The following is a 24,603-nucleotide window of genomic DNA, read 5'->3' as shown; positions in this document are numbered from 1 at the left end:
GCAAGCACAATGTGCGCACCTATGTTTGGGTGCCTGCTGTTAGTTGGAGAAGACCACACACAGCCTCCCATAGTCCTGCCGCTCTTCCTCTCATTCTTCCGTTTGTACCCGTGCTGGCTAGTTTTATATTGAGACACAAGCTAGAGTCCTTATGGAGGAGAGAACCAAGGTTAAGAGGATGATGTCCCCACCAGATTGGCCTATGAGCAAGCCTGTAAGTAGTTCTCTCACGGCCTCTGTATCAGCTCTGTCTCCAAGGCTCTTGCCTTGTTTTGAGTTCCTGCCCCGATTTCCCTCAGTGAGTGTGATGTGGGACTATAAGCTGAAATAAACCCCTCCTCAAGTTGTTTTGGGGTGTCTGATCACAGCTGTCATCCTACCTAATAAATATACTGTCTCCTCAGTGTTTTGCCCTTGGGTAGTCTGGTCTCTTTCTCCATTGGTTTTCCATTGCTTCTCAGTTTGAAGACACTGTGTTAGCATCTGTGAGCTCGCGGACACTTTCTTTAGCTCCGTTCAGTCCTGCAAAGCGCTTGTGGAAGGCTTTTCTGAGTTCTTCTGTGGTGCTTTTTCTTTTCTTTCTTTCTTTTTTAGCTTGGACATGTCATTATCCCTTCCTGGATTTTTCTTTTTTGCTTACAGACCATCTGCTCTGCCATGCTGTCTGCTCTTTTTCCTCTGAGGCCCTCTGCATGTTATTCAGAATTACTCTAAGTCTGGGTCTAGTCTCTGGTATCTTGTTGAGAGCTGGGCCTGATGCAAAAGGGATCTGGAACGGTACCTGGGAAGCTGTTCTCTGCTCTGTGCTCTCTGTGGGACCTCGCTTTGCCCTATGACCTCAGTCCTCTGATGGGTCTAAGAAATTTCCTTATTTCTGTTTTGTCTACCCATTGTTGGACTCCAATTTTTTAGGTGTTGGACTAGAAACTACATATTGATTTATTTCTGCTAACATCTTCCTCCATTCTTCCCTGTCACGTGTCCTCCCCAGCCCCACTGGGTAGTAAGCACTTCAGCTTTGTGACTGTGTGGCAGGTACTGCCCTGACTGGAGCTTCTCTCATTTGGTGGCCAGCAGGAGGGGTTCGGACTGGGTCCTTGGTGGCAAGGTCTGCTGTTCCTTGTTCAGAGACCTCAGTTGCTTGTCCTTCATTGCTTTTGGAAGTTGTGGGGTGATACTGCCTCCTGCGTCCTGTCCTGTAGGATGCAGTGCACACATAGTGCCTCCTGCCTCCTGTCCTCTGCCAGGTGCTTCAGGTCTTTGGGGGAGACCCTGGGATGCCTTTAGAAACAACACTCACAGCTGCACAGAAGTCTGTATGTTGCGGTTCACAGATATACTGATGAGGTCCTGCATCCGCTAGAGGCCAAGACTATAGCAGAGCGGCACAATGTGGTCCTCTGGGGTATCTTTTAGGAGCTGGCTGGAGTTAGCAGTCAGACCCCAAGGATGGGGAGACTCTGCCTGTAGCACCATCCAGATGATTCTATGGTAGCTCCAAGTGAGCTATGATGGGCCAGGTTTGTGAACGGTAGGTCTTTTGAGACTGTGGCAAGTGTTTAGCCCTGGGACGCTGAGACTTGGGGGCACACTTGCTATGCACGTACTCAGTTTCTCTTCTCCCCTAACAGAACTTCCAGTGATGGTGTGCACCGAGGACCAGAGGAGCCCTGCACGACTGCTCAGCACAGCAGAGCTGGTAGCTGTGCTTGCTGGTGGGCAGGCGTGAACCCCAGGACCTCAGCATCTTACTCCAAGAGGAAACATGTCTAAAAAGGGCCGCAGCAAGGGTGAGAAGCCCGAGACGGAGACAGACTCTGTGCAGATGGCCAACGAAGAGCTACGGGCCAAGCTGACCAACATCCAGATCGAATTTCAGCAGGAGAAGAGCAAGGTGCGGGGGGGGGGGGGGGGGGGGGGGGGGGGAGGAGGTGGGGGGGGCGGGGGGTGTCTCTGGTGCCACCTCAGCTGGGGCTGTGAGCACTGGGCTGAGAAGGGTGTAATCCCAGGCCTGAGCCTCAGCTGCCCTTTTGAGTACAGGAGGCCGTTGAGAAGACCATGTGGTGGTAGTTTTCTACCACACGCTGCCCTCGACCTTGGTGGTGCTGTGAGATTCTTTGTTTCTGCTTCCCTTCCTTGCAAGATAGGGGTCACCATAGGGGCTATGGGCAAGCCGTCTATGAAGAGCCTCGCTCTGTGACGGGAGCTTTCTTACCCTTGTATGGCCTGTAGAAGCTTTGAAACCTGTTGGAACAGTGCTTGGCTGGGCACCCACACCGTTCATGAAAACTGCCAAGGCTGCTGTCTTGACACACTGCTTTCTTTGTGCTTCCATTATCCTGAGCTGTCTTTGGCCCCGGTCACGCTCTGTGACTGTGCTGGTTTCATGATGATGGCGCCCTTACCACCGAGGCAGCAGCGGTCACCACCTGTGCCGCCACCCTTACCTGCTCAGCCTGCCTTACCCATGGTGAAGCTCACAGTAGACAAGACTTCTCAGGACCTCTTACAACACCAGGGGCAGCACCGGAAGGGGTCAAAAAGTGAGGGTACAGCCTGGTTGTATCCTGGAGCAGAGCGTGGCAGGGAGTGGCATGCAAATGTGGCATCACTAAATTCTACCAATCACAACACCTCTTCCAGTCCTGCCAAAGTCCAGCTTCAGGCTTCGCACTGCCTCAGTAACTTTCTTGTGCCAGGGAAGTGCCTACCTCTAGTGAGACAGCTTCAGGGGTGAGCCAGGTTTTCTAGATTCACAAAGCCCCAAAGCTGAAACCCAGTGTTAGTTACTCTCCTGGCTTCAGGAACTACAAAGATTCTGACATAAACAGCCTAGGGGTGGAGAGCTTTATGGAGGTCATGTTTATTCAGAGGACTTCATCTATCATGGGTGTGTGTGTGGGGGGGGGGTGGGGGGTTGGAGGGTGGGGAGGGTGGGGAGTAGGGGGTGGAGGGATGGGGGATGGTGATACAGAGCAGTGTACGTCAGGGAAGCAGAAAAAGGAGGCTTGCTGGAGTTCTCTCTTCCTTCTTATTCCAGGTCCCCCAGCCCACCCAGGGTGGGTCCTTCCCCCTTAGGTAATCCTCTCCAGAGACATCCTTACAGGACACTTCCAGGACCCTTGGCCCCAGAGCGAGTCTAAAATTTAGTCAAGTTGCAGGCGCGGTGTACCCTTTGTCAGTGGGACATTCGGACACTTCCCTGGAAACCACAGCATTCCATCCTGGAGCCCAGAAAGTTCATCCGTGTCCATCTCATGATGCCACATGTTCAGTCTGTGTCTATGAGTCTCTGGAACCTTAACACTTCCAGCACAGTTTAAACGTCCTCCATGTTTAAAGCCTCTGTGTGATACTCAAGGTGATCTCTTGGCTATGAACCCTTGTAAAACTACAACAGACCCATATGTTTCCCAACGGAGTCATGAAAGGAGCCATGGGAACAAAGCAAAACAACCCGAACCTCTGAAGGTGGCCCCGCATCTAGCGCACGGTGTCTCAGCGTATGCTCTGAGGGCCTTGGGCGTTCCCCATTCCCACGAGTTGTGTCCCTTTTGCCTGCAGCCTTTCTCGGCGCATGTTTCCCAGTCCTGGAACCTCAGGCACCCTGCTATCTGCATTTGTGCCTTAGGCTTCACATGTGGGCACAGGGACTCCTCGAAGGGACTCTTGCCTTGCTATGCATTGCCTGGCTTCCCGGACTTCGCTTAAGAATCTTCCCTTAAAAGCCCTGCCACTCTCGGATTCTGCATCCCTGTAAGACTGCATGGATTATGCCAAGGTCTGATTCCTTTTCTAGTAGACCTGGAGCCTTAGTGCCTGGACAGTTGGACCCAGGAAAACACTTCCCTTCTCAGCTGCTTGTGTGAGTGGGCAGCTTCTGGGTCCTCTTCAGGGAAAGAGAGCCTCCCCTCCCTTTTCTCTGGAAATGCTCTCACAGTCATATCTAGATGCCTTCCTCACCATCTCTGAGATAACTCTAAACCTTGTCAGACTGACAGGGAGGTCACAGCATCATAGTTGTCTGAGGCAGGTAGGCTGGAGCAGGACCCGACTCCACTGCAGTGTTCCCTGTGTTTGGAGCGTGCTGTTCTTAAGGCATCTCTGGGCTGTTGGAGTCTTGATGCCCAGGCACAACATTCACCAGGAGAGCTCCAGTTCTGGCTCTGGGGGAGGTGACCAATGACGGCTGGCGCCCCCTGTTGTTTCTGTGATTGCATGTGATGTCAGAAGATACTGGTCTCCTGCATCTGCCTCCGGGCAGCTATTTTACACCCAGTTCCATACAGGTCTGCCAGGCGATCTGGCACAAGGTAATTAGTGGTGCCAACCATCACTGACTCAAGTTCCCTGCCCATGGGCACTTAAAAAAAAAAGCCAAAAAACAAAAACAACCCCCCCAAAAAAAAACAAACAAACAAACCGCATAGCTGTTTAGAATCTTCCTTGGCCTCAGTTCTGTCCTTAGCTTCTTGTCTTCCTCATACAGTTAAGAACCGAAACATCCTCAAGGTTTGGCTCTCCAGAGAATATCATAAAATACTGTGGGAAGGGAGATCCGGGATGGGGTTGGGGTGGAGGGCAGAGTTGTGGGTGTGGCCTGCAGGGGACCGAGGAGCATGGAGACAGGAGGAGTATGGAAGCTGAGGCTACCCCTGAGGGATCTGACCCTAACCCACTGTTCTGGCTGCAGGTGGGAAAGCTGCGGGAGCGTCTGCAGGAGGCCAAGCTGGAGCGCGAGCAGGAGCAGCGTCGCCACACGGCCTACATCTCAGAACTCAAGGCCAAGCTGCACGAGGAGAAGACGAAGGAACTGCAGGCGCTGCGCGAGGCGCTCATCCGGCAGCACGAGCAGGAGGCCGCGCGGACCGCCAAGATCAAGGAAGGAGAGCTGCAGCGGCTGCAGGCCACGCTGAACGTGCTGCGCGATGGCGCCGCAGACAAAGTCAAGACTGCATTGCTGGCCGACGCGCGCGAGGAGGCGCGCAGGACCTTTGATGGCGAGCGCCAGCGGCTGCAGCAGGAGATCCTCGAGCTGAAGGCTGCGCGCAAACAGGCAGAAGAGGCACTCAGCAACTGCATGCAGGCGGACAAAGCCAAAGCCGCCGACCTGCGCGCGGCGTACCAGGCGCACCAGGATGAGGTGCACCGCATCAAGCGCGAGTGTGAACGTGACATCCGCAGACTGGTAGGTGAAATCTCTCCCCACAGCACCCCTTCCCTCAGGCATATGGGGACTGTGTGCTCCAGGCACGATTAGAGAGGTACAGGGGCATACTCTGTCCTCCGGGGTGGTAGTAGTAGGTTTAGGATGGCGGGTTTCTCTTAGTGTATAGTTCTGGGAAGATCTGTAAGTGGTCAGGAGCAGTTTCCTCATCTCTATGTGGGGCTTGTGGAGGGGGCTGAGGTGCTGTAGAGAGGACTTGGGCTACGGAGGAAAGGCAGGAGGTACAGACCTTCATTCACTTGGACTGGAGTGGGCTTTACGTTTGGGTGGGACCTGGGGCTGTAGCATTCAGGGAAATGTAAAGTGTCCCCCCCAAAAAAATCCAGAGTTTAAAAAGTGGGAGTCGGGTGAGAGCTGTTAAATTTATTTGACCCCCATTCCTGAGGGAAGGAGACCTCCTTGAATACCAATCACCACCAGCTCTAGCCTGTGTTCTGAGTCTGAGCAGGTGGCGGTTTTGATTAGGAGATGTGGGACTTAGTGGTGACAGGAAGGAGCAGCCCTCAGAGTGGGCCAGCTCACTCCAATCCAAGTACTAACTAGACCCAACCCCTGAGATCAGACCTTCAGCATATGGTGTGGCCGTAGCCTGGTACTGTTCTTAGTCACTGAAGGGATGTGGAAGGTCAGTGGGGCCTGCAGGGCATGGTGCCGCCTTCCACAGTCCTAGTAGACACAGGAGACAGTGCTACGTACACGTATGTATGGGACTGAGACGAACAGCTATGTGCCCCACCCCCCAAAACCCCCGGCAGCCTGCAGCAGGGTGGCGCAGACACCTCAGCTAGCTTAGGCTGCATGAAGCAGTGATGTTTGGGAGAGCCACTGCAAAGGCCGAGGGCTGAGTTAGATGCAGCGTAAAGAAACAAGATGGTGAGCCACGTGCACGTGACCCTGCGTATGGCCAGCTGGTGACACAGATGTGAAGGACCTAGGTCAAGAGGTCACACTGACCATAAACAGGAGCAGCACTTAAAAGGGAAGGTTTGGGTAGGAAAACCTAAAATATGTGTAATAAGTCTGACCCCTAGCTGGCGTTGGGGAAGAACCTCTGTGTGTGCACAGATCCAGCCAGGTAGCCCCCAGTGTTGCTCCTTGGGAGGTGACATTGCATGTTTTAATCAAAAGTCATCTGTGCTTTGAACTATGAGGAGTCTCAGTACTCCTTACGTTAACTATCCACAGAGCAAAGCATGCTGTAGATGAAATACTGGGAACCAACGAGCTTTTGAGCTGCCTTGTCAGGCAGACGGACAGACAGTTGAATTCCCAGGAAGGGGTCTGGCAAGGTGGCTCAGTGGGGAAGTCATTTGCTGTGTGAGCCTCAGGAACTGAGATTCCCAGGGAACCCTTGGTGGGAGGAGAGAAGCGATTACATCATATCACAGCACATGGGCTCTCATACTCAAATACAATTCTCGTATAAACACACACTGATAGTAACAGTTATAAATATTAAAATTTCACTTCCCAGGAAGTAGAGCAAAAAAAAAAATCATAAAGAGCAAAAATTGCTGAAGATAAAAAACCAAAAACAATAAAGATATCAAGTTCAGAAATGAATTAAAATTGATAAGTTGATACAGTGTTCACAATACCTATGAAGGGAACAGAGGCATTAAGTCACGTGTGTGGGGGTAAGTCACAGGAGAAACGGATGCTGATACCAAAGACACCTCGGGTAGTAGTGTAGACCAACAGTCAAGGTGTACTTAAAGGAAGTGGCAGCTGCCCCATCATGATCAACACTGTAGGATAGAATGTCCCATAGCTGTGCAGGGAGTTAGGCCTGTGGCTCACGGTACTGTCACACAGAAGAAGAGCCTAGGCCTGGAGACCCACAAGAAAGTGACCTACGGAAGAGCTAATGATCCTTATTGCATCCTCTGCGAGGCTTGGTGCTGTGATCAGACACCTGACAAGAAGCCTTTGGAGGAAGGAAAGACTCATTCTGTCCTTTAATTTGAGGGTGCAGTCCATCCTGGAGAGGAAGGCCTGGAAGCAGGAACAGGAAGCAGTCCCTGGAAACAAGGAGAAATGAAGGCTGGTGCTCGGTTGACCCAGGATCTCCACTATGGCAGGCAGGGTGGCCTACCTTAATGAAACCCCTGGAAACATCCTCATAAACACAGCCAGAGCTGTGCCTCCTAGGTGATTTTAATCCTGTCAAGTACAGGATTAGCCCACACAGATGCAAATGCATCCAGGAAGTAGAAAGGTATTCAAAGTCCTATGACACCAGCACCAGCCAGGTTCCAAAGCAGTGACCTGTGAAGCATTCTCTCTTAAGAGCTTAGTTATAAAGATGTTAATTAAGTACTAACCAAGAAAGATCAGGGTTAGATGGGAAGGCCTAATAAATTGTGGGCCAGGCTGAATTAACTATGGAAATGCTTAGTACTTACTGATTTAAAACCAGTGTTCTTTCTATCTATCTATCTATCTATCTATCTATCTATCTATCTATCCATCCATCCATCCATCCATCCATCCATCCATCCATCCACCCACCCATCGGTTTATCCATCCATCCATCCATCCATCCATCCATCCATCCATCCATCCATCCACTTACACACTACCTGTCTGTCTGTCCGTTCATCTGTCTGTCCACCCACCACTTATATATTTATTTATCTATTCATCCATTCATTCATCCATCCATCTATCCACTCACCCAACACCTACCCACCCACCCACCTGTTTGTCCATCCATCCATCCATCCATCCATCTATCCATCCATCCATCCATCTATCCAACTATCCTCTCACTCACCACCTATCTATCTATCTATCTATCTATCTATCTATCTATCTGTCTATCTAATTATCTCTCTATCCATACACCCACCCTCTAACTATCTATCTATCTATCTATCTATCTATCTATCTGTCTATCTAATTATCTCTCTATCCATACACCCACCCTCTATCTATCTATCTATCTATCTATCTATTTATCTATCTATCTATCTATCTATCTATCTATCTATCTATCTATCTACGGTGTTTTGAGATGGTCTCACTGTGTATCCTGACTGGCCTGGAGCTTGCTATGTAGACCAAGCTGGCCTCAAACTCACAGAGATCCATTCATAGAGGTCACCACACAGGCTGCTTGTGTAGACTTCAAACTGGCAATGTAATAAAGGATGAAACCCCACGTGGCCATTTTTGTCGGTGCATTCAAAACATTTTAAAATTCAGCTTGCTGGTGGACTCTTAGCATGTCTGGATTAAAATGGAGTTGCTCTAATCTGAAAAACTGTTCTTTTGAAAATCTGCTAACAATCTTTGTCATAATGATAAACCAGTTTCCCACTCAAGTTCAGGACCAAAGCAGAGTGACCCTTACCACCTCTTCTGTTCATCTTTGGTTCAGCATTGCATGAGGGGGGCGCGGGGGGGGGGGGCGACAGTATACAGAAGACCTGGAAGAAGTAACTTCTAAAGGTTTGATGAGGGGGAACCTAATTACAAGGGAGTGATGCCGAGATGCTTCAGAGTCCGGGGTCTGTTCCCAGTTACCCCGGTCTGCTTTTTTCTTTTTTTTTTTTAAGCACAAACTGGGTAATGGTGGTTCTTGAAATGAGAAAGCCAAGGTACCATTGAGATCCATGTCTGACAAATCTTAGTCCCTGTTCCCAAGATGGCATCTTCACAGCCATGTCCTCAAACAGTGGTTGGCACAGAATGGCAAAAGGGAGGCACACAGTGGCCTCAGCCTCTCCCACAAGGTCACCAATCCCATGACTTCTCAGAACTAACAAACACATTCTTCAAACACTCTGATACAATGTAGACATAAAACACTTCGTCTCTGTGTACTGGCAGTGGGGCTAGAAAGCCGCTAGAGAAGGGAAAACTCTTCAGAAGCAGGAAAAAGGCTCCAGGAACAACTGTCAGGCAAGTTGTGCAAGAGTTCTGCCAGGCTGGAAGCCTTGCTGAGAAGGGTTAAGGGAGAGCCAAGTAAACAATTTGCATTAATGAGACTGTCCAGGCAGGTAAATGCAGCTTCCCAGAAGCCAAGCTGGGTTATTGAGAATTTACTTCTGGTGTGTGTGTGTGTGTGTGTGTGTGTGTGTGTGTGTGTGTGTCCAGCTGTGTCTGTGTTAGCATGGGGGGTGTAGAGGTATGTAAGGATGATTACGCATTGTCTTACTCTGTTCTCATATTCCCAGTGACAGACAGATCAGTTTGCTTCCCCAGAGTTCATCCAGAGGAACCAATGAGTTTGGGTTATGGCAAGAGTGTGGGTAACCGTAATACAGCTGAACTGGAGGGTCTGCACCCAGCATGGTTGATGGCTTCTCCATGTCTGTGCAGACACAGACCCTCTCAGTAACACCCCCACGCCTGTAGTTCTAGATTCTCCCTAAGGCCCTAAAACCAAGTTCTATTAGGGCAGAATTGCATGCAGCTGGGAAGAGTGGCTGGCTACTCAGGGCAGCTGCGGTGACTGTCCCTGCCCTTCCGTGTGGGGATGTCAGTGGTCAAACCGAGCAGTGATGAACTTTGGTGAGTAGACATGGCAGACATTTGAAGATGGTGCTTGTGTTTGGAGGGTATCACTGTGTAGCACGGGCATCGGCAGACAGGTTCTAGGTTAGAACTGAGCATTTAAAGTGGTTGGGATGGCAGGTGTGTGCACTTGTGTGTGTGAGTGTGCATGCATTCCTGCAAGCATGTGTGTGTGTGGTGTGTGTGTGTGTGTGTGTGTGTGTGTGTGCGCGCGAGTGCAGCTTCCTGCTTGCTAGACAAGCATCCTATCCCCAAGTAGAAACAGAAGGGTCTAGAAAGAGACCTGTAGATACGGACTCACTTGACTTAGGAGCCGGCTCTCTCTGTGTTTTGGTAGGGAAACAGCAGTGGGGCAGTGCGGCGTCTGTAAGGAGTTGGTTCTGCCATGACATATTTATAGCCAAGACCCCTCCTACAGTCGCTGTAGTGGCTCAGGGTCAAAAGATCAGTAGTCCCAAGAAATCACCGGAAATCCCCGTCTCACACTTGGGAGCGTTGTGAAGCAAAGCAATCAGAGCAAGCCTCCAGGTGTGGGAGTCCAGACCCAGCCACAGCCTCTGAAAAGGGGAGGACGAGAACAGCATGCTTCCCAGAAAACGAGAGCTCAACTGGCAGGGTCGACGTTGAGGCAGGAAAGGGAAGCAATGCCTAGGAAGATGCACTTAGGTTTATCCTGAGTGATTGCTTAAATAAGGAGCCGCAGTGTGCTCAACACAGGGAAGATGTCTGACCCAGGGGATGGGTGAGCCTGGGGTCAAGAATGGATTCACACTCCTGTGAATCCGTCCATCTTAGGGAGGTATGAGACTTCAATCCAGAGCAAACAACAAGCAAGCAAGCAAAGAAAAAAAAGGCTCAGCTGAAAGCTAATTAAGAAATGAGTCGAGGTTCCAGAAAATTTATGCTTGAGGATGGTAAGAAGAAAGTGTCATAGGAGTTTGAGTGTGACAGGCAGGAGAGAGACGGCAGAAGTAAACAGGTCACATGGTCCCTGCACAGAGACACCAAGCCCATTTTAAAAAGTGCCTACAGGAAGGTCAGACCTTCTGCAAGAAGGTCCACTTTCCTCGAAGAATTGCTATGCAAATTGGAAATCAGTAGTAATGTGAAAATGGCATATCCAGTTAAAGGAATGGTGTGAAGGAACGGATTCCTGGTGTGTACAAGAACTTGGGTGGACCTTCGCCAGGAGAAAATGGTAAACCCAAACGTGAGGGCGAAGCCACCCTATGGTTCAGCTGTATGTCTACCAGGCAGGAGAAGGGGAAAGAGGAGGGTGGAACTTGAGGGCAGAGCAGAAGCTGCTTGCAGGGTGGGGCTGTGAGTTCTCCTGGGTGCTTGGTAATGTCTTCTTGTTTGCCCCAGACGGGTGTATCAACTCAGTTATCCAAGGCAGTGACCGGACTGTACAGTACTTGTTGATATCGGAGCAAAACTTGGCAAGTTTTGTGGTGACTGAGATCATGTCATGGCTGGCTACAGAACTGCACCATGCAGGGACTCTTTCCCGGGGGCTGTCACTCTCTATATAACTGCCCTGTCTGCCCCGTGCAGACCGAGCTGAGGGCCTAAAGCTCTATGGTTTCTGCACTCAGCAGACACCTCCAGCAAGAGGTTAAGTGATACAGAGAAGGAAATGCACTCACAGCAGGATTTTTGAGAAGTGGATACAGCGCTCTGCTGTCTTCTGTACTGATTCTGAATCAATCAAGAATCTAAAGCGTCTGGCAGAGGAGAAAAGAGCAAGTCACCGTCATCACCAGCAAAGCTGGGCCAGGGAGTAACAGGTTTGGTAAACGCTAGGATGTCTTGTAATGTCTTGTTCCCGTCTGGACTCTGAAGCAGCCTATTGAAGGGAAACCTGAACCTGGAGAATAGGTAGTTAGGCAAGGCCCATCTCCCGTGGCCTGGGGAGAGGAGCAGATAAAGGGAAAGCCGTTCATGCTCTGACCTCCATGCCTTGGCTCCACAGAGTGGAGTCACATCAAGGCTAGTCATTTCTTCACCCCAGGAAGCCCAGACACTTTGTTGGGATGTTCCCCACCCCATAAAAGCTCTGGCACATAGACTTTGGCTTGTTGGTTTGCCGGGATAAACCAGCAGTGAGTTAAGCCGATGCAGATATTGACTGGCTCTGCTTATTAGAAAACCAGAGTGGCTTTTTGTACAGCCGGATGTGGGGACCAGTAAGGCCTGGGGCCGGGACTTCCCTTGTCCATGTGGCCCATTTCTCTACCTTTAATTGGCATCACTGATAGACTGGGGGGATGGAATGGCTATGGGAAATGTAACCCAAAGACATTTGGTCTCCAGACAGATGCTGGAGGGGTGCTGGATGCTGCTGAATTGGGCTCCTCAGTCTAGTGAAAGACATGGAAGTCACCATCCCCCTTGACTCCTTTCTCGAGCTGAGTACCTGGAGAGTTTCAGGCAGCAAAGAGCAGGGACTCTTAGCAACTGACGATGGTGGCACCTACCTCTTATCCCAATGAGAGGGTCACCGAGAGCATGCATGGCACCTAATGAACGGGCTCGGGTCCCTGTGCTGGCTCTCCCATGTCCTTTGTTCCTCCAGGCCTGTTATGGCTGATCTTTAGCTCCCGTGTCAGGCTCCCTCTGAAGAAGACCTCATGCCTTGGGTCCCCTCTGTAAGCCAAGCTGCCTAAGAGTGTCATATAGAGCAGACCCCAAGCCACTTCATCACCCAGACTCCTCTCCATCTTCCCGGTGGCGTCTCTCACTGTTCTTGGGGATAGGGGTCCCAAATAAAGGCAATATCAGAGTCATGTTCCCAATATAGGCTCTGGGAAAGGGCCCTATTTTTCCAGGTTCTGGTGGCAGCTACTTGTCTTTGAAGTTCCTTGGAGTGTGGCTAACTCCATTCAGTCTCTGCCTTCACCCCCACATCTCCCCATGTCTGCACCCTTCCTTGTCCTAAAGACACCGGTCCTTGGACTTGGGGCCCATCCTAACCCATAGGTGGCATCTTCACGCCCTGTATCTGCATGGATCGATAGTCAAGTAGAGCCAGGCTCTGACATTTAAGGCTAGTATAGCATATGGGGGACACAGCTCACCCCGCCACAGGTGCCAAGGACGACAGTGAGAATGGCTGTAGCAGTAGTGGCTCTACCTCTGCTTTCTGAACCTTGCAGACTTTGCAGAGCAGTGGAGCTCACGGAGTTTCTAGAGACTGAGGGAGGCTGCTGTCTCAGTGATGACTTCCACTGCCTTGCTCATATGGGGCTCTGCCTTCCAGAACCAGTGTGGAGAGGAGGAGAGTGCTGGGAGGAGCCACCGGTGTTCTCCCGCCAATCAGGGCACACTTGCAGCTCTGAGATGACATCTGTAGGCCTTGGGTGAACCAGGTCCATTTCACAGGACTTTGAAGGGAAGACAGGCCTATGCTTTGTGGATCTGAGAGTGATGGTAGTCACAGGCTAATGACCTGCTGGTAAGAAGCCAGGCTCTATTTGTGGTTGACTGGAAACTCCCCGACGATCTGACCCGAAAGCTTTAAAGCCTTCTTGGTCTCCTGGGCTGGGGCTGTGAGCTCACTAAGGGCTCTGTTCCAGAGCGAGCCCAAGGATACCAAACCTAAGGTGTCACCAGGACCATGTGGTCTTGAAAGCTCGGAAGGAGGGTTCTTTCCACCGTTCCTAGATCCTGGTTCTTCGTCCCATGGCTGTGTGACAGTTGTCTTTGTAAAGAACACATCCAGAAATCCTAGAGAAGATAGATTCTGGGTGACACTCTGTCCAGGACCTTGTCCTCACAGAAGTACCTCCCTAATGACTGGCTTCACAAGAGTAAGTCGAAGGACTGTCAGGGGTTGAAGTTTCCCCTGCAAAGTTCGATCAGCATGGTTCCCTGCTCTGTCTGGCCTGCCAGGCTAAGCTCTGTCCCCCTTTGGTATGCTGCCCCAGGGAAGGCTGGATTTGATTGGACTGGAGTAAGCAAGGGTTAAGTGTCCCTCTGTACCCAAAGAGGGGGTCCACTGGAGGCCAAGCAGGGTTTAGGTGGCTAATATTCTTGTGACCCTGGGATTCAGAGGAGATTTAGGATTGGGGATGGACATTTCCGTATCAGTTGTGTGGGGGATACAGGCAGCTAGGAAAGTCTCGGTGACGGGGTGGGCTGCAGGAGCAGCCACCTTTGGAAGAAACACATCTGAGAGGAGGCAGGATGGGCTGCAGAGGGCTGCTAGGGAGATGATGGGTTAGGGGAGTCTTAGGATGCTGAGCTGCTGTGGGAAGTGCTCATAACTCTGTAGAGCAGACCTGGGGCCATGTCTCCATCTTTTTTGAAGTTAGAGGTTCTGTGTTGCAGACTGTGGCTGCCCCACTTCCAGATCACTCCCCGTTCAGTGGACCCAGCCCCAGCATCGGTCCAGAGTCTGGCAGGGCCCCCCAATCCTGGTCCTGAGCCCACATCCGATGGCTTATTTCTCTCTCTCTCTCTCTCTCTCTCTCTCTCTACTAGATGGACGAGATCAAAGGAAAGGAACGGGTGATCCTGGCCCTGGAGAAGGAGCTTGGTGTGCAGGCCGGGCAGACTCAGCGGCTGCTATTACAGAAGGAGGCGCTGGATGAACAGCTGGTCCAGGTCAAGGAGGCAGAACGCCACCACAGCAGCCCAAAGAGGGAGCTTCCTCCTGGCATTGGTGATATGGCGGAGCTTATGGGTGGCCAGGTGAGGGGTGGTCTCTCCTGCTCTTCATAAAGACCACTTACCTTCTTTGCTGGCTACTGTCCTCAGCTTGCTGGCTCTTCCTACCCTCTCTCACTCCCCTCCTCCCTGGATCCTTCCCACTGTTACTGATTAGTCAGTATGCGCCAGGCCAGGCCCAGCGCTCAGCACTGAGAAGGTGTTTGTGAAGAACTGGCTGGCTGAGTCCTGCTGTGGCTGCAGTTGCAATATATATACATACGTGGAGGTCTCAGAGAGCAGGGTGCACAGCTGGGCTTTGCAAGAAGCTCCCACCCCCACTGGGGAAGTCAGAGAGTGGCAAAGTCAGAGGCCCACAGAGACCAGCAGGGTTTCCCCAAAGAGCCAGGACAAACACAAGCCCAGGAGCTGTGTGTGTGTGTGTGTGTGTGTGTGTGTGTGTGTGTGTGTGTGTGTGTGTGTGTGTGTGTCTTGGGGGACCCCAGGAGACCAAGAAGGCTTTAAATCTTTGCCCTTAGCAAAGATAGGCCGTTGAAGCAATCCTGCCCTCCCTCCCTCCCTCTCTCCCCCCCTCTCTCTGCCTCATCAGATGTCAGATGCTCTGTGCTGAATGTGCATCAGGTGCTGATGCTTCAGAGTTGAGCAAGACAGCCTCCTGTGGAGAACGTACTAGTATATTGTAGCACCCACAGTGACACCCAGTGGGTCTTCAGGAGAGATGCAGTGTGGGTAGGAGCTTCAGCTTCAGCCTCCTGAGCTGGTGTTTGAATCACACAGGGGTTTTCAGTCTCAGGCGGGTTAAGGTGACATGTCCCCAGGAGGATGGAACAGGTGTGTGTGTCTGTCTGTCTACTTCCTGGTTGAGCACATGGTCCTCTACACAGGACTGTCCCTGTTGTGTCTTCACGGGGGTCTTCATAGGCTCCATGGAATCATCTGAGCATCTTCAGAGTTTTTATTTTTAGGAGCAGCATATGGACGAGCGAGACGTGAGGAGATTTCAACTGAAAATTGCTGAACTGAACTCAGTGATTCGGAAACTGGAGGACAGGAACACTCTGCTGGCGGACGAGAGGAACGAACTGGTAACCACCCAAGACACATGGAAGGGACTAGGGCCAGGAGTCTCCCTGCTCATTGTCCGTGTAGGGACAGCTGGGGACATCAGTGAGAGAGGGGGCCGCAGTGGGTGATCTCTGCAGGGTTTAGCATTATTAACAGTAACAGAGAAGTAACAACAGACAGGGACATTCAATACCAAAGCCTCGGCACAGGATCTGTGGGGGTTTCCGGCTGATGCTGTACAGTGAGGAGGAGCAGATGTCGCCGGCACGGAAACTCCTTGCCCTTAAATCGCAGGATGGAAGCGGCGTACAGAGCAGGCTTTGGAGTTGTTTTGGAGATGCAAAGCTGTTTGTGGTGCGGTTATGGACGGCTCTAACTTTCCTCTGTTTACTTGGCATACGAGTTGATACATTTCTGTTTTTAAAAAGGATGGCAGTTTAGTTGCTAGAGTCTTTGCCTGGCATGCAGGAAGCCCTGGATTCTATACCCAGCACCCCACAATCAACTTTGGGAACTTGGCTCTCTACTTCCATCTGTGGATTTGGTACTGGGTCTTAGGTCATCATACTTGGCGGCAAGCACCTTTACCTGCTGAGCCATCTTGCCGGCCCCAGCTAAGATAGTTTTCCATTGTTAATGCACAAAACTTTTGGGAAAAGCCTCATGATCTTGTTGCTTGTCTTAATCTTGATTCGGAAGGGAAATGTATCGTCCCAGGCTTAGCAGAAACAAAACTACTTTCTTCCTGGTGTACTTGAAGGCATACCTCAGACAGCTATGCTCATCCTGTATACCTAATACGTTTCTACTCCTTTCTTAAATAGTTGTGAGCTGAATAAATGCTCATGAGCCTCACAACAGTTTACTGAGTGTGTAGCAAAACACAGGGGCTGCCTGAACAAGTTTCAGGTAGAAAGAGTGAGGTGGTCAGTACCTAGACTCCCCACGGTGCAGTGGGTCTTGACCAGGGTGGTTACACATTTCACTTCAGTAAGCAAATCCATGCCCAAAGAGTGTTGGGTTTGACTTTGTACTTGTTAAGTTGGATTGTTTTTAATGCTCCGGAAGGCATCCTTTTTGAGTAGATTTATGAATATGACACATTTCCATTGATCAGCAGTGTTCTTTCCATGGTTGTATTAGACCAGCTTACTGGCCATCCCTGCCTGGTGGCCATTCAGGCTGCCCCTGGCTTCTTTACTGTTATGAGTAATGGCAAGAAGCCGCATGCCTGTCTTTACTGTAGAGGGTCTGTAGCTATCCTTTCTGGTGTGAGAGGAGGAATAGAATTCTAGAAGTAACTCACGGGTCCCACGGTGCCCTTGGTATCTGACAGATGGCATTCGAGTGTTCCGTTTTCCCAGGGATTGAGGGTGGGTGCGGGAGTCAGCCTCTGCATTAGATTCCTGGCTGCAGTGCTGCGATTGTGCCTTCAGGGCCACCTCTTTGCTCACATTCTGGTGCACAGCATAGTGACCGTGGCCCTCCTGGGTAGTTGGGGGTCTGAGTGAGTGATCTGAGAGGGTCAGAGCTTGTTCAGGTTCCTGATGAGGCCTTGGTGACATGGCCACCACTTTTGTGGTGCTCACATCGGGACATTTTGCTGGCTTTTACTTTTGGTCCGTTAAGAGAGCTTCGTGAAGACAGATGCTTATTGTGAGTCTGAAGCAGGCGAGGCCGTCACTTCGGTTTTACAGATGAGGAGACAGGCCGAAAACTTGACCAGGGCTGTGCGGCTGGACAGTGGCCAAACCTGCAGTCTTACTTAAAATGATCAGAAGGAAAAGAGTGGCCACTTTTAACCGTGGAGGACTCTGCTCCCCCACCCCGTGACCACTGTGACCACTCACTAGTCCGTGTCCCACTGGTCTGGCCCTCACACCAAAAGTTAGAACCATGGATTGTTCTAGAAGGTAGATCTGACCACGAAGCTTTCACAACTCAAAGCTGTTGGCAACTGGGCTGAAGACCAAATGGACAGGAGGAACACAAAGGGGTTTCCAGAGGCTGAGTGAATGACAGCCTGGAAAGACACCCCACCTTTGTGGGGACTGTCTGCTCGGAGAATGGGGTGCATCACTCCGGGCTGCAGACCTATACTCACTTCCATGCCTAGGACTGAGCCCAAGGCTCTTGTCTGCAGGGTGTTACCCTGTGGCCTACCGAAGAGGGGCCAGGAAGGACTGGGCGGCTGGCCGAATTGACCTCTGGGGGTCATGCTCTTGAGGAGGGACCATATTGAATCTCTCTTGGTCTCAGTGGTGGAGTGTGGCCACCCCTGGGGCTGTGCAGCCTCCTGACCCGTGTCTGTATCTGCTGCAGCTGAAGCGCTCTCGGGAGACAGAGGTGCAGCTGAAGCCGCTGGTGGAGAAGAACAAACGCATGAACAAAAAGAACGAGGATCTGCTGCTCAGCATCCAGAGGATGGAGGAGAAACTCAAGAGCCTCACGAGGGAGAACGTGGAGATGGTGAGGCCCGACCCCAGCCCCACCCAGCTTCCCGCCTGGCGAGACTCTGTGATCCGTGATCTCTTGCTACCCCAAGACACCTCAGCAGTGGGCTCAGTCCCTGGCTGGTCTTGTTCCTCTCCACATCTTCACATGTGCACTGCTGGAGCACCTGCCTCATCCCCTCTGTTCCCAGGGGAGGGAAGAGCAGGATCAGTAGGGCAGGCTCATCCACTGGATGGCTTACAGCCCATCACTGGCTCGTGCTTCACGGGCTCCTCTGGAAACAGTTACGACAGAAGGGGCTGTGCATTGGGGTTAGGTTTTCCCTTTAGCAAGGATGACCGGTGTCTGTGCTCCAGGTGGTCTGTACGATGCTCTCAGGTCCATTGACCAGAGTGCCCATTTTACAGCTTAGAAGACTGGGGACTAGGTATGAGTGTGGGTAGTCTGTGATGGGGAGTTCCTTCTGCCTGTCTTGCCTTCTGACTTTCAGGGATCATGCAGAGTATCCTCTGCCCCAACCCTGTCCTGTTTCACTGAGCATCACTGGCCAAACATGGCTTGGCCTTAGCCTGCAGCTGTGTGTTTCCCCATCTTGGGAGCAGGCATCTGTCATCCCCAGTCCTGAGCCCCACAGCAGCCCTGCCTTTCACACTGCAGCACACGACAACACCCTCTTCCCTTCTGTCTGCAGAAAGAGAAGCTGTCCGCTCAGGCCTCACTAAAGCGACACACGTCCCTGAATGACCTCAGCCTGACCAGGGATGAGCAGGAGATAGAGTTCCTGAGGCTGCAGGTGCTGGAACAGCAGCATGTCATCGACGACCTCTCTCTGGTATGTTGTCACTCTTGGGCAGGATGGCACCACATGTGGCAGAGTCAGGAGCGGGCATCAGGATGGGAGTGGGACCTGACAGCCCAGCTTCAGCCACTAGGTCTCCTGTGATCTCCAGGGAGCAGCCTCAGCTTGGCTGAAATGAAATCAGTGCTACCTGGGAACAGTCTCCATGGCAACGCGCTTTTCAATGGGCTCCTGGCTTGCCCTGGTGAAGAGGCAGCCTGGATCTGTTCTGAGGGGCCTTTGAGTTATTATTAACTTGGATTCATTTTTTTTTTTTAATTTAGTCATTGCATACTGAGAGTTTGAGCCTACAAATCTGAACTCTGTCATCAGATCAGAGTTTGAAGGACCAGCTAAGGCTTGTCGTGTGGGCTTCATGACTGCTCAGGGGTGGCTATGTTGAAAGGCGAGGGGAGCAAAGAGAGGGGGTGTCTTATCCCAAAGATAGCACCCAGCAGTGCAGTCAGGCACATCTGCAGTGAGCTTTGGCTGGATCTCAGAAGCAGAGTAGGCAGGCTCTGCTTGCTCACGAGGCCAATGTGTGCATGATGGTTCCATCCGCAGGGTTCCGAAGGGCGGGAAGCCATGACCGCATCCTCTGTCCTCCCCTCCCTCCCCCTGCCTTTCCCTCCCCCTCTCACTTCCACTGTCCACGTAACCATGCGTCTTGGCTTCATTACCTAGATGACGTAATGTAACCAAGCATGACAAGACACACTTAATGAAGAGACAATGAGTGACAAGAAAAATGACAAGCCAGAGCAGGGCCAGGGAGCATAATGACCAGTCTGCCAGGATCCGGTGGGTGGACGGTCGGGTCCAGTGCCAGCTTTGTCCCGCTGGAGGAAAAGAAGGGAGTGCTGAGAGCCAGAGGCCCTAGCTTTGTCTGGGTACAGTGCCACCCCCAGCACAGCCACTCCTTTCTGCAGAGGACCCCAACCAAACACTCAGAAACTCCTAGCCCCTCACAGCAAGAAGGAAACAACTGGAGAAAATAAAGTCACCCAGCCAGTTTCAGGGCTGTGGGGGAATCCCACCCTGGCTCTGTCGAAGCTCAAAGCCATAAAGCATCTCACTGCTGCTACTGTGGGTAGATCCTGCCAGGGCCAGCAGAACCACCGCGAGGACACACTGCTTGGGCTTTGCAGCCTCCACCCCCCAAAAATAATCCAGGTTTGTCTGTGATGAGACGGCCTATCACGGTGCATGACAAGGACTTGAACAAGTGCCTTGTTACCTGGCTCTCAGCTGGGTGCTTACAATGAGAACTAGGCCACACAGATAGAGAGGTAAGCAGGCGGGTCGGTGCACTGAACCTCCAAGTCTTAACCGTGTGGTTCTGTGTGGTGCCCCTCCCACCCCCTGCAAGTGCTCACCAGGGGCTGTACTTCCTTGTAGGAAAGGGAACGCCTGCTGCGCTCCAAGAGGCATCGAGGGAAGAGCCTGAAACCCCCCAAGGTGAGCCCACCATAGTGTTCATTATGAATCTTCAGGACAAGCCAGTCTTAACAGAGGGGGGAGGGTCACAGGGCCAGTCACAGCCCCAGAGGTGACTGTGACAAAGCTGTGTGTTGTGTGTCGAAAGAAAGTCTCCTCTGGCTGTGTCAAGGGCACATACATTCTGGCACACTGATGTGACCCAGATGTGGTAATTTATTCATGGAAGATTCACTACTAAAATTCTGTGTTTGGACCTTGGGTTATGTGCATCCAAAATTAAAAACATAAATACTCGGGCCGTCAGAGGGATTTTGAAGGACACTCGGCCGCATTTGTTTTATGCCTCCTGGGATCTCGGGTGCTTTGTTGAAAGATGAAGGGCGGGGCTCTCTTTTTGTAAAATGTAAGCGTGCCATCTCCCAGAGCCTGTCTAGGCGTCCTGGCAGGAGAGCGCAGAGCTAGGTGGAAGGCTTAGAGGCCCACAGGGAGGCTTAGAAGGAGCTGTGGTTGGCATATCAGTCCTCCTGGCCACCTGTCTGACATGGCTCTCTGCTCCGTCCTGTACTGGTACCTGGCAGCTTCAGCTACTGACAGAGATGGTTGTAGAGAAGTTCTGTGTAAGCAAAACCACGTAGGCATAATAGCAAATGGCCAAGGACTGGAGTCAGTGACAGCAGGGAGTGGTGGGGACAACCCTTATCTGGCCCAGTGGGCCAATGGTGCTAGGCATGCCACCGTTTAAAGGGAAGCATAAGTCTTCCCCTCAGAGTGGTGGGGAATGCACGTGACCCCAGCACTGGACAAGGAGAAACGGGAAGGTTTAGAGTTCAAAACTAGCTTCAGCTAGTTGGTGAGTTTGAGCTAGCTATGTGAGGCCCTTTGTCAATAATCCAAGAGGAGAGGGCAGCATAAATCCTTACATATTATTTTCCTAGCACTAGCTGAACAAAAATGGGTTCCTTGGAATGACAGAAAGTTGCTGACTTATAAATCAAGAGGCTAGAAGAAGCCTGGCCTAAAGGTGCTGGTGAGGCCAGGGATGTACTGGGCTCAGAGCCTACAGTGCCTCAGTTTGAAGTACCTCTTCCACAGTTATCTTTGCACTGACCAAAATTCATATTCTGCAGCAGCACAGCCAGGACTTCACCATATCTTTCGAAGAGACACATTTAGTCATGGCACCTTTATATAAAATCCAAGATTTTTTAATGTGAATGTGAATGTCAGAATGTAGAGCATGTAAAATATGTCTCTGAGCCATATCTCCCCGCCCCCCCATCCCCAGGTAGCCTGTGGTAGCACTGGGGTCAGTGTCTGAGCCCATGGTTGCTTGGATTAATTCGTGACCACCCTTCCATCTCATTTCATCCTCAGGGCCACCCTGGCTCTTTCAGTTACGGGAGGCAGAGGGGTAGAGATGCCGGAAGAAGAGCCAGTGGGTGGATGGGGTTGAGCCTCGGATTCACTGTCTCCAGCGGGCTGAGCTGAGTCAGGGGCAGGTTATTGCATGCTGATCTTAGAGGCTCAGAAGGCTGTGCGGGATGCTGCACACCTTAATCCCAGCACTCTGGTGGCAGAGGAAGTTCATTTGAGACCAGGTTGGTCTACACATATAGCAAGTTTCAAGCCATCTCAGCCAGGGCTAGTAGTAAGACCCTCTCTAAAACAAAACAAAGCAAAACACCTCAGAACTGACCAACCAAACGGGAACAACGGACCGGGAGGTGGTCCACAGAGTTTGCTTATGTCCAAAGACCTGTTGACCACATTCTAGAAAAGCTTGGGATAGAAAGTGATGTTCCCATGGTATATCCCTAGGGCCAGTTTCTGTCCTACACTCATCTGGGACTTAACTGCCTCTCACTCAGCATTACACTGGACATGTTCGTCATAACCATGCGCTGTTATTAGAAATATGAACATTGGGCTGGAGAGATGGCTCAGTGGCTAAGAGCACTGACTGCTCTTCCAGAGGTCCTGAGTTCAAATCCCAGAAACCGCATGGTGACTCACAACCGTCTGTAATGGGATCTGATGCCCTCTTCTGGTGTGTCTGAAGACAGCTACAGTGTACCTATATGTAATAAATAAATTTTAAAGAAAAAAAAAAAGAAATATGAACATTTACTGCCACATGGCCCACTGAATGTGTGGTTCATCAACTTGCTCGACTCTGTGCAGCTGTGGGCGTGGTTAGGAGGAATTTTGCAGTACCGAACGGCAGCCTTCAGCTGATTCTGCTAACTGCTGCACATTGCTTTTGGTGACTATACAATTATTTGCCGACCCTTCCCCTTTCTGGGGGACGTTTTGCTCCAGTAAATGTCCCTGAAGTAAAGTCATTTTGCACAAAATGTCTGGATGGTTCTGGCTGATGTCATCTCGGTGGGCCTAATGGGGAGAAAGCGCCCCCTGCTGCCAGAAGAAGGTTGTGACACCTATAAACTGTGCTTGTGAGACAGGAATTAAAACACCGAGAGTAGGCTGCTGGTACGTTCACTTCACAGGCTTGGCATGAAACAGTTGGTAGCCAAAGATTCTCAAAAGAAACCTACTGTGAGGTGGGACTACTTCAGGCCTTAGTGGGTTGTGAAGCCTTAATCCCAAACCCTTGTTTTGAAACTTAAAATGTCTTCAGTATCAAAGTAAAAAAATCAGGGTTTGGATTCTGGATTAGGGATAAAGTCTATTTAAAAAAAAAAAATCTTGCCAATCAGAAAAACTCAGCAATTATAAGTACTTGTGCCTCCAATCCTCTCAGATAGGGGCACTCGACCTGGGCTTGCATGTTGGGAATCAAACAGCCCGTGTCTTCCACTGGTCCTGGTCTTCGAACCTACTGATTGGGAAAGCAGCATGCTGGCAGTGAGTCAGGGCGGACCACACTTGTCTCCAGAGAGTGGCTGACACAGAGCAGGTGTCTCCAAAGAATGGCCGACAGACTAGGTGCACAGCTTCTCCCGAGAAATGTATTTGCAGGGGACACTGCCTACCTCAGAGAAGCAGGGGTGTGTGGGTATGTTAGTGAGAACCCCAGAAGGTTGGGGTTGGGAAACCTGTATGGATTTTTGTTTTGTAGATAAGCCCTTCAGCAGCTGATCTGCATCCCCCGCCTATGGGAAGTGGTTTTCCATTTCCTGTTTCCTGGGCCCCCAGCATCTCTTTTTTCCCCTCTAGATTCACGTAGGCTGGCTTTCATTCTGGGATCCTGCTTTTTAGCCCAGCTCTATGTGGACCAGGTGCACAGGCGATGGTGTCTGTGGGCCTGAACATGGTTTCCACTCCCGACTGGTTCCCTTCAAGCCTGGCGCATCCCTGTCTCCTCCCAAGGCTGAAGTACTGGTAGTTTCTTTGTCTCTCCTTGTATGGTGTATATCCAGACACCACATCCCTTGGCCAGGTCCTCCAGCTTCAGGGACCATCCAAATGAATTCATTGACAGTTATAAAATGTTTCAGAAACCTCACAGATCCATCTCTGCTCTTGACTCCCAGCACCGAGTCTCCAGACTCTGAGGACCCCTGTATTAGTTACTCTTGTTACCATGGAGACCAGGTATCTACCAGAAACAACGTAAGGGAGGAAGGGCTTGGGTGGGCTTACAGCCTCTGAAGGCAACTGTAATCCACACCCACTCCGATGATTCTGGGCCTCTAGTTTGCCAGAGCATCGTGGTAGCGGGAGCGTGTGGCACACGCTGCTCACACGTTCCGCAGGAAGCAGAGAACAGGCCTACAGGAAAGCAGTAGGACGGACAGTTCCAGAGACACGCCCTTGGTGACCTGCTTTCCCCAGCCAGGCCCCACCTCCAAGTTTCTACCACCTCTAGACTCAAAACCTGAAGCCACCTGATGACTGTGGTCTGATAGTCTCTGGAGGTATACTTGACTAACTTTCCTGGGTGGTTATATCAGTCCATTCAGGTAGACAGTAAGATTGAACATCATACCCTAGGAAGGAGGGCCCTGATGCGCAGGTGAAGGAGACAGGGCGGTGTCCCAGTGTTGGCCCTCATAGTTGAACAGTCTCCACAATCCTAAGGACTATTTTAGTTCACCCTGGGTTTCCCAGGAGCACCCTCTTCCGCCATGGGATTCCCTCTGGAGCAAGACTGTGCTGAATCTTTGTGCCTCCTGCTAGCTTCGTGCAGGCTAACATTAGTTCCTAGTGAGCGGTGCAGGGGCCCTAGACGATTCCTTGGGCCTGTCCTGGACTCTAGGGCCCTTTCTCTGTAAGAGTCTGGCAGCAAGGAGGCCTCAGTATGGGACAGTGAACTGGGCTGTTGATAGCTACTGTTCCATATCCTTGTGAATTGAACCCCAGCAGAGCTCTGAGCACATGGGTGATGGGATCTCCAAAGTTTCTGAGAAACTGAAGCCTGGACCGTTGA

The 24,603-nt window shown here is 51.2% G+C and overlaps 1 protein-coding gene across 2 annotated transcripts in view; it reads left to right on the top strand.

The window, feature by feature from the left end:
* Window positions 1-1,765: 1,765 nt before the first annotated feature.
* JAKMIP1 (janus kinase and microtubule interacting protein 1) overlaps window positions 1,766-24,603 on the top strand; it is a gene marked incomplete at both ends in the record, with an annotated part of 54,841 nt that continues 32,003 nt past the window's right edge. For both annotated transcript variants that reach the window (XM_080922322.1, XM_080922321.1), the window contains 7 exons: window positions 1,766-1,894; window positions 4,694-5,188; window positions 14,231-14,440; window positions 15,382-15,501; window positions 17,804-17,950; window positions 18,627-18,767; window positions 20,172-20,231. In XM_080922322.1, coding sequence (XP_080778448.1) covers window positions 1,766-1,894; window positions 4,694-5,188; window positions 14,231-14,440; window positions 15,382-15,501; window positions 17,804-17,950; window positions 18,627-18,767; window positions 20,172-20,231 — 1,302 coding nt within the window. The remainder of the gene's footprint in view (window positions 1,895-4,693; window positions 5,189-14,230; window positions 14,441-15,381; window positions 15,502-17,803; window positions 17,951-18,626; window positions 18,768-20,171; window positions 20,232-24,603) is intronic.

This window comes from Micromys minutus (genome assembly GCF_963924665.1).
Source record: "Micromys minutus genome assembly, chromosome: 1".
NCBI classification, from domain to species: Eukaryota; Metazoa; Chordata; class Mammalia; order Rodentia; family Muridae; genus Micromys; species Micromys minutus.
Note: the sequence above shows the minus strand (reverse complement) of the source record. Positions and strands in the feature narration are given on the sequence as shown.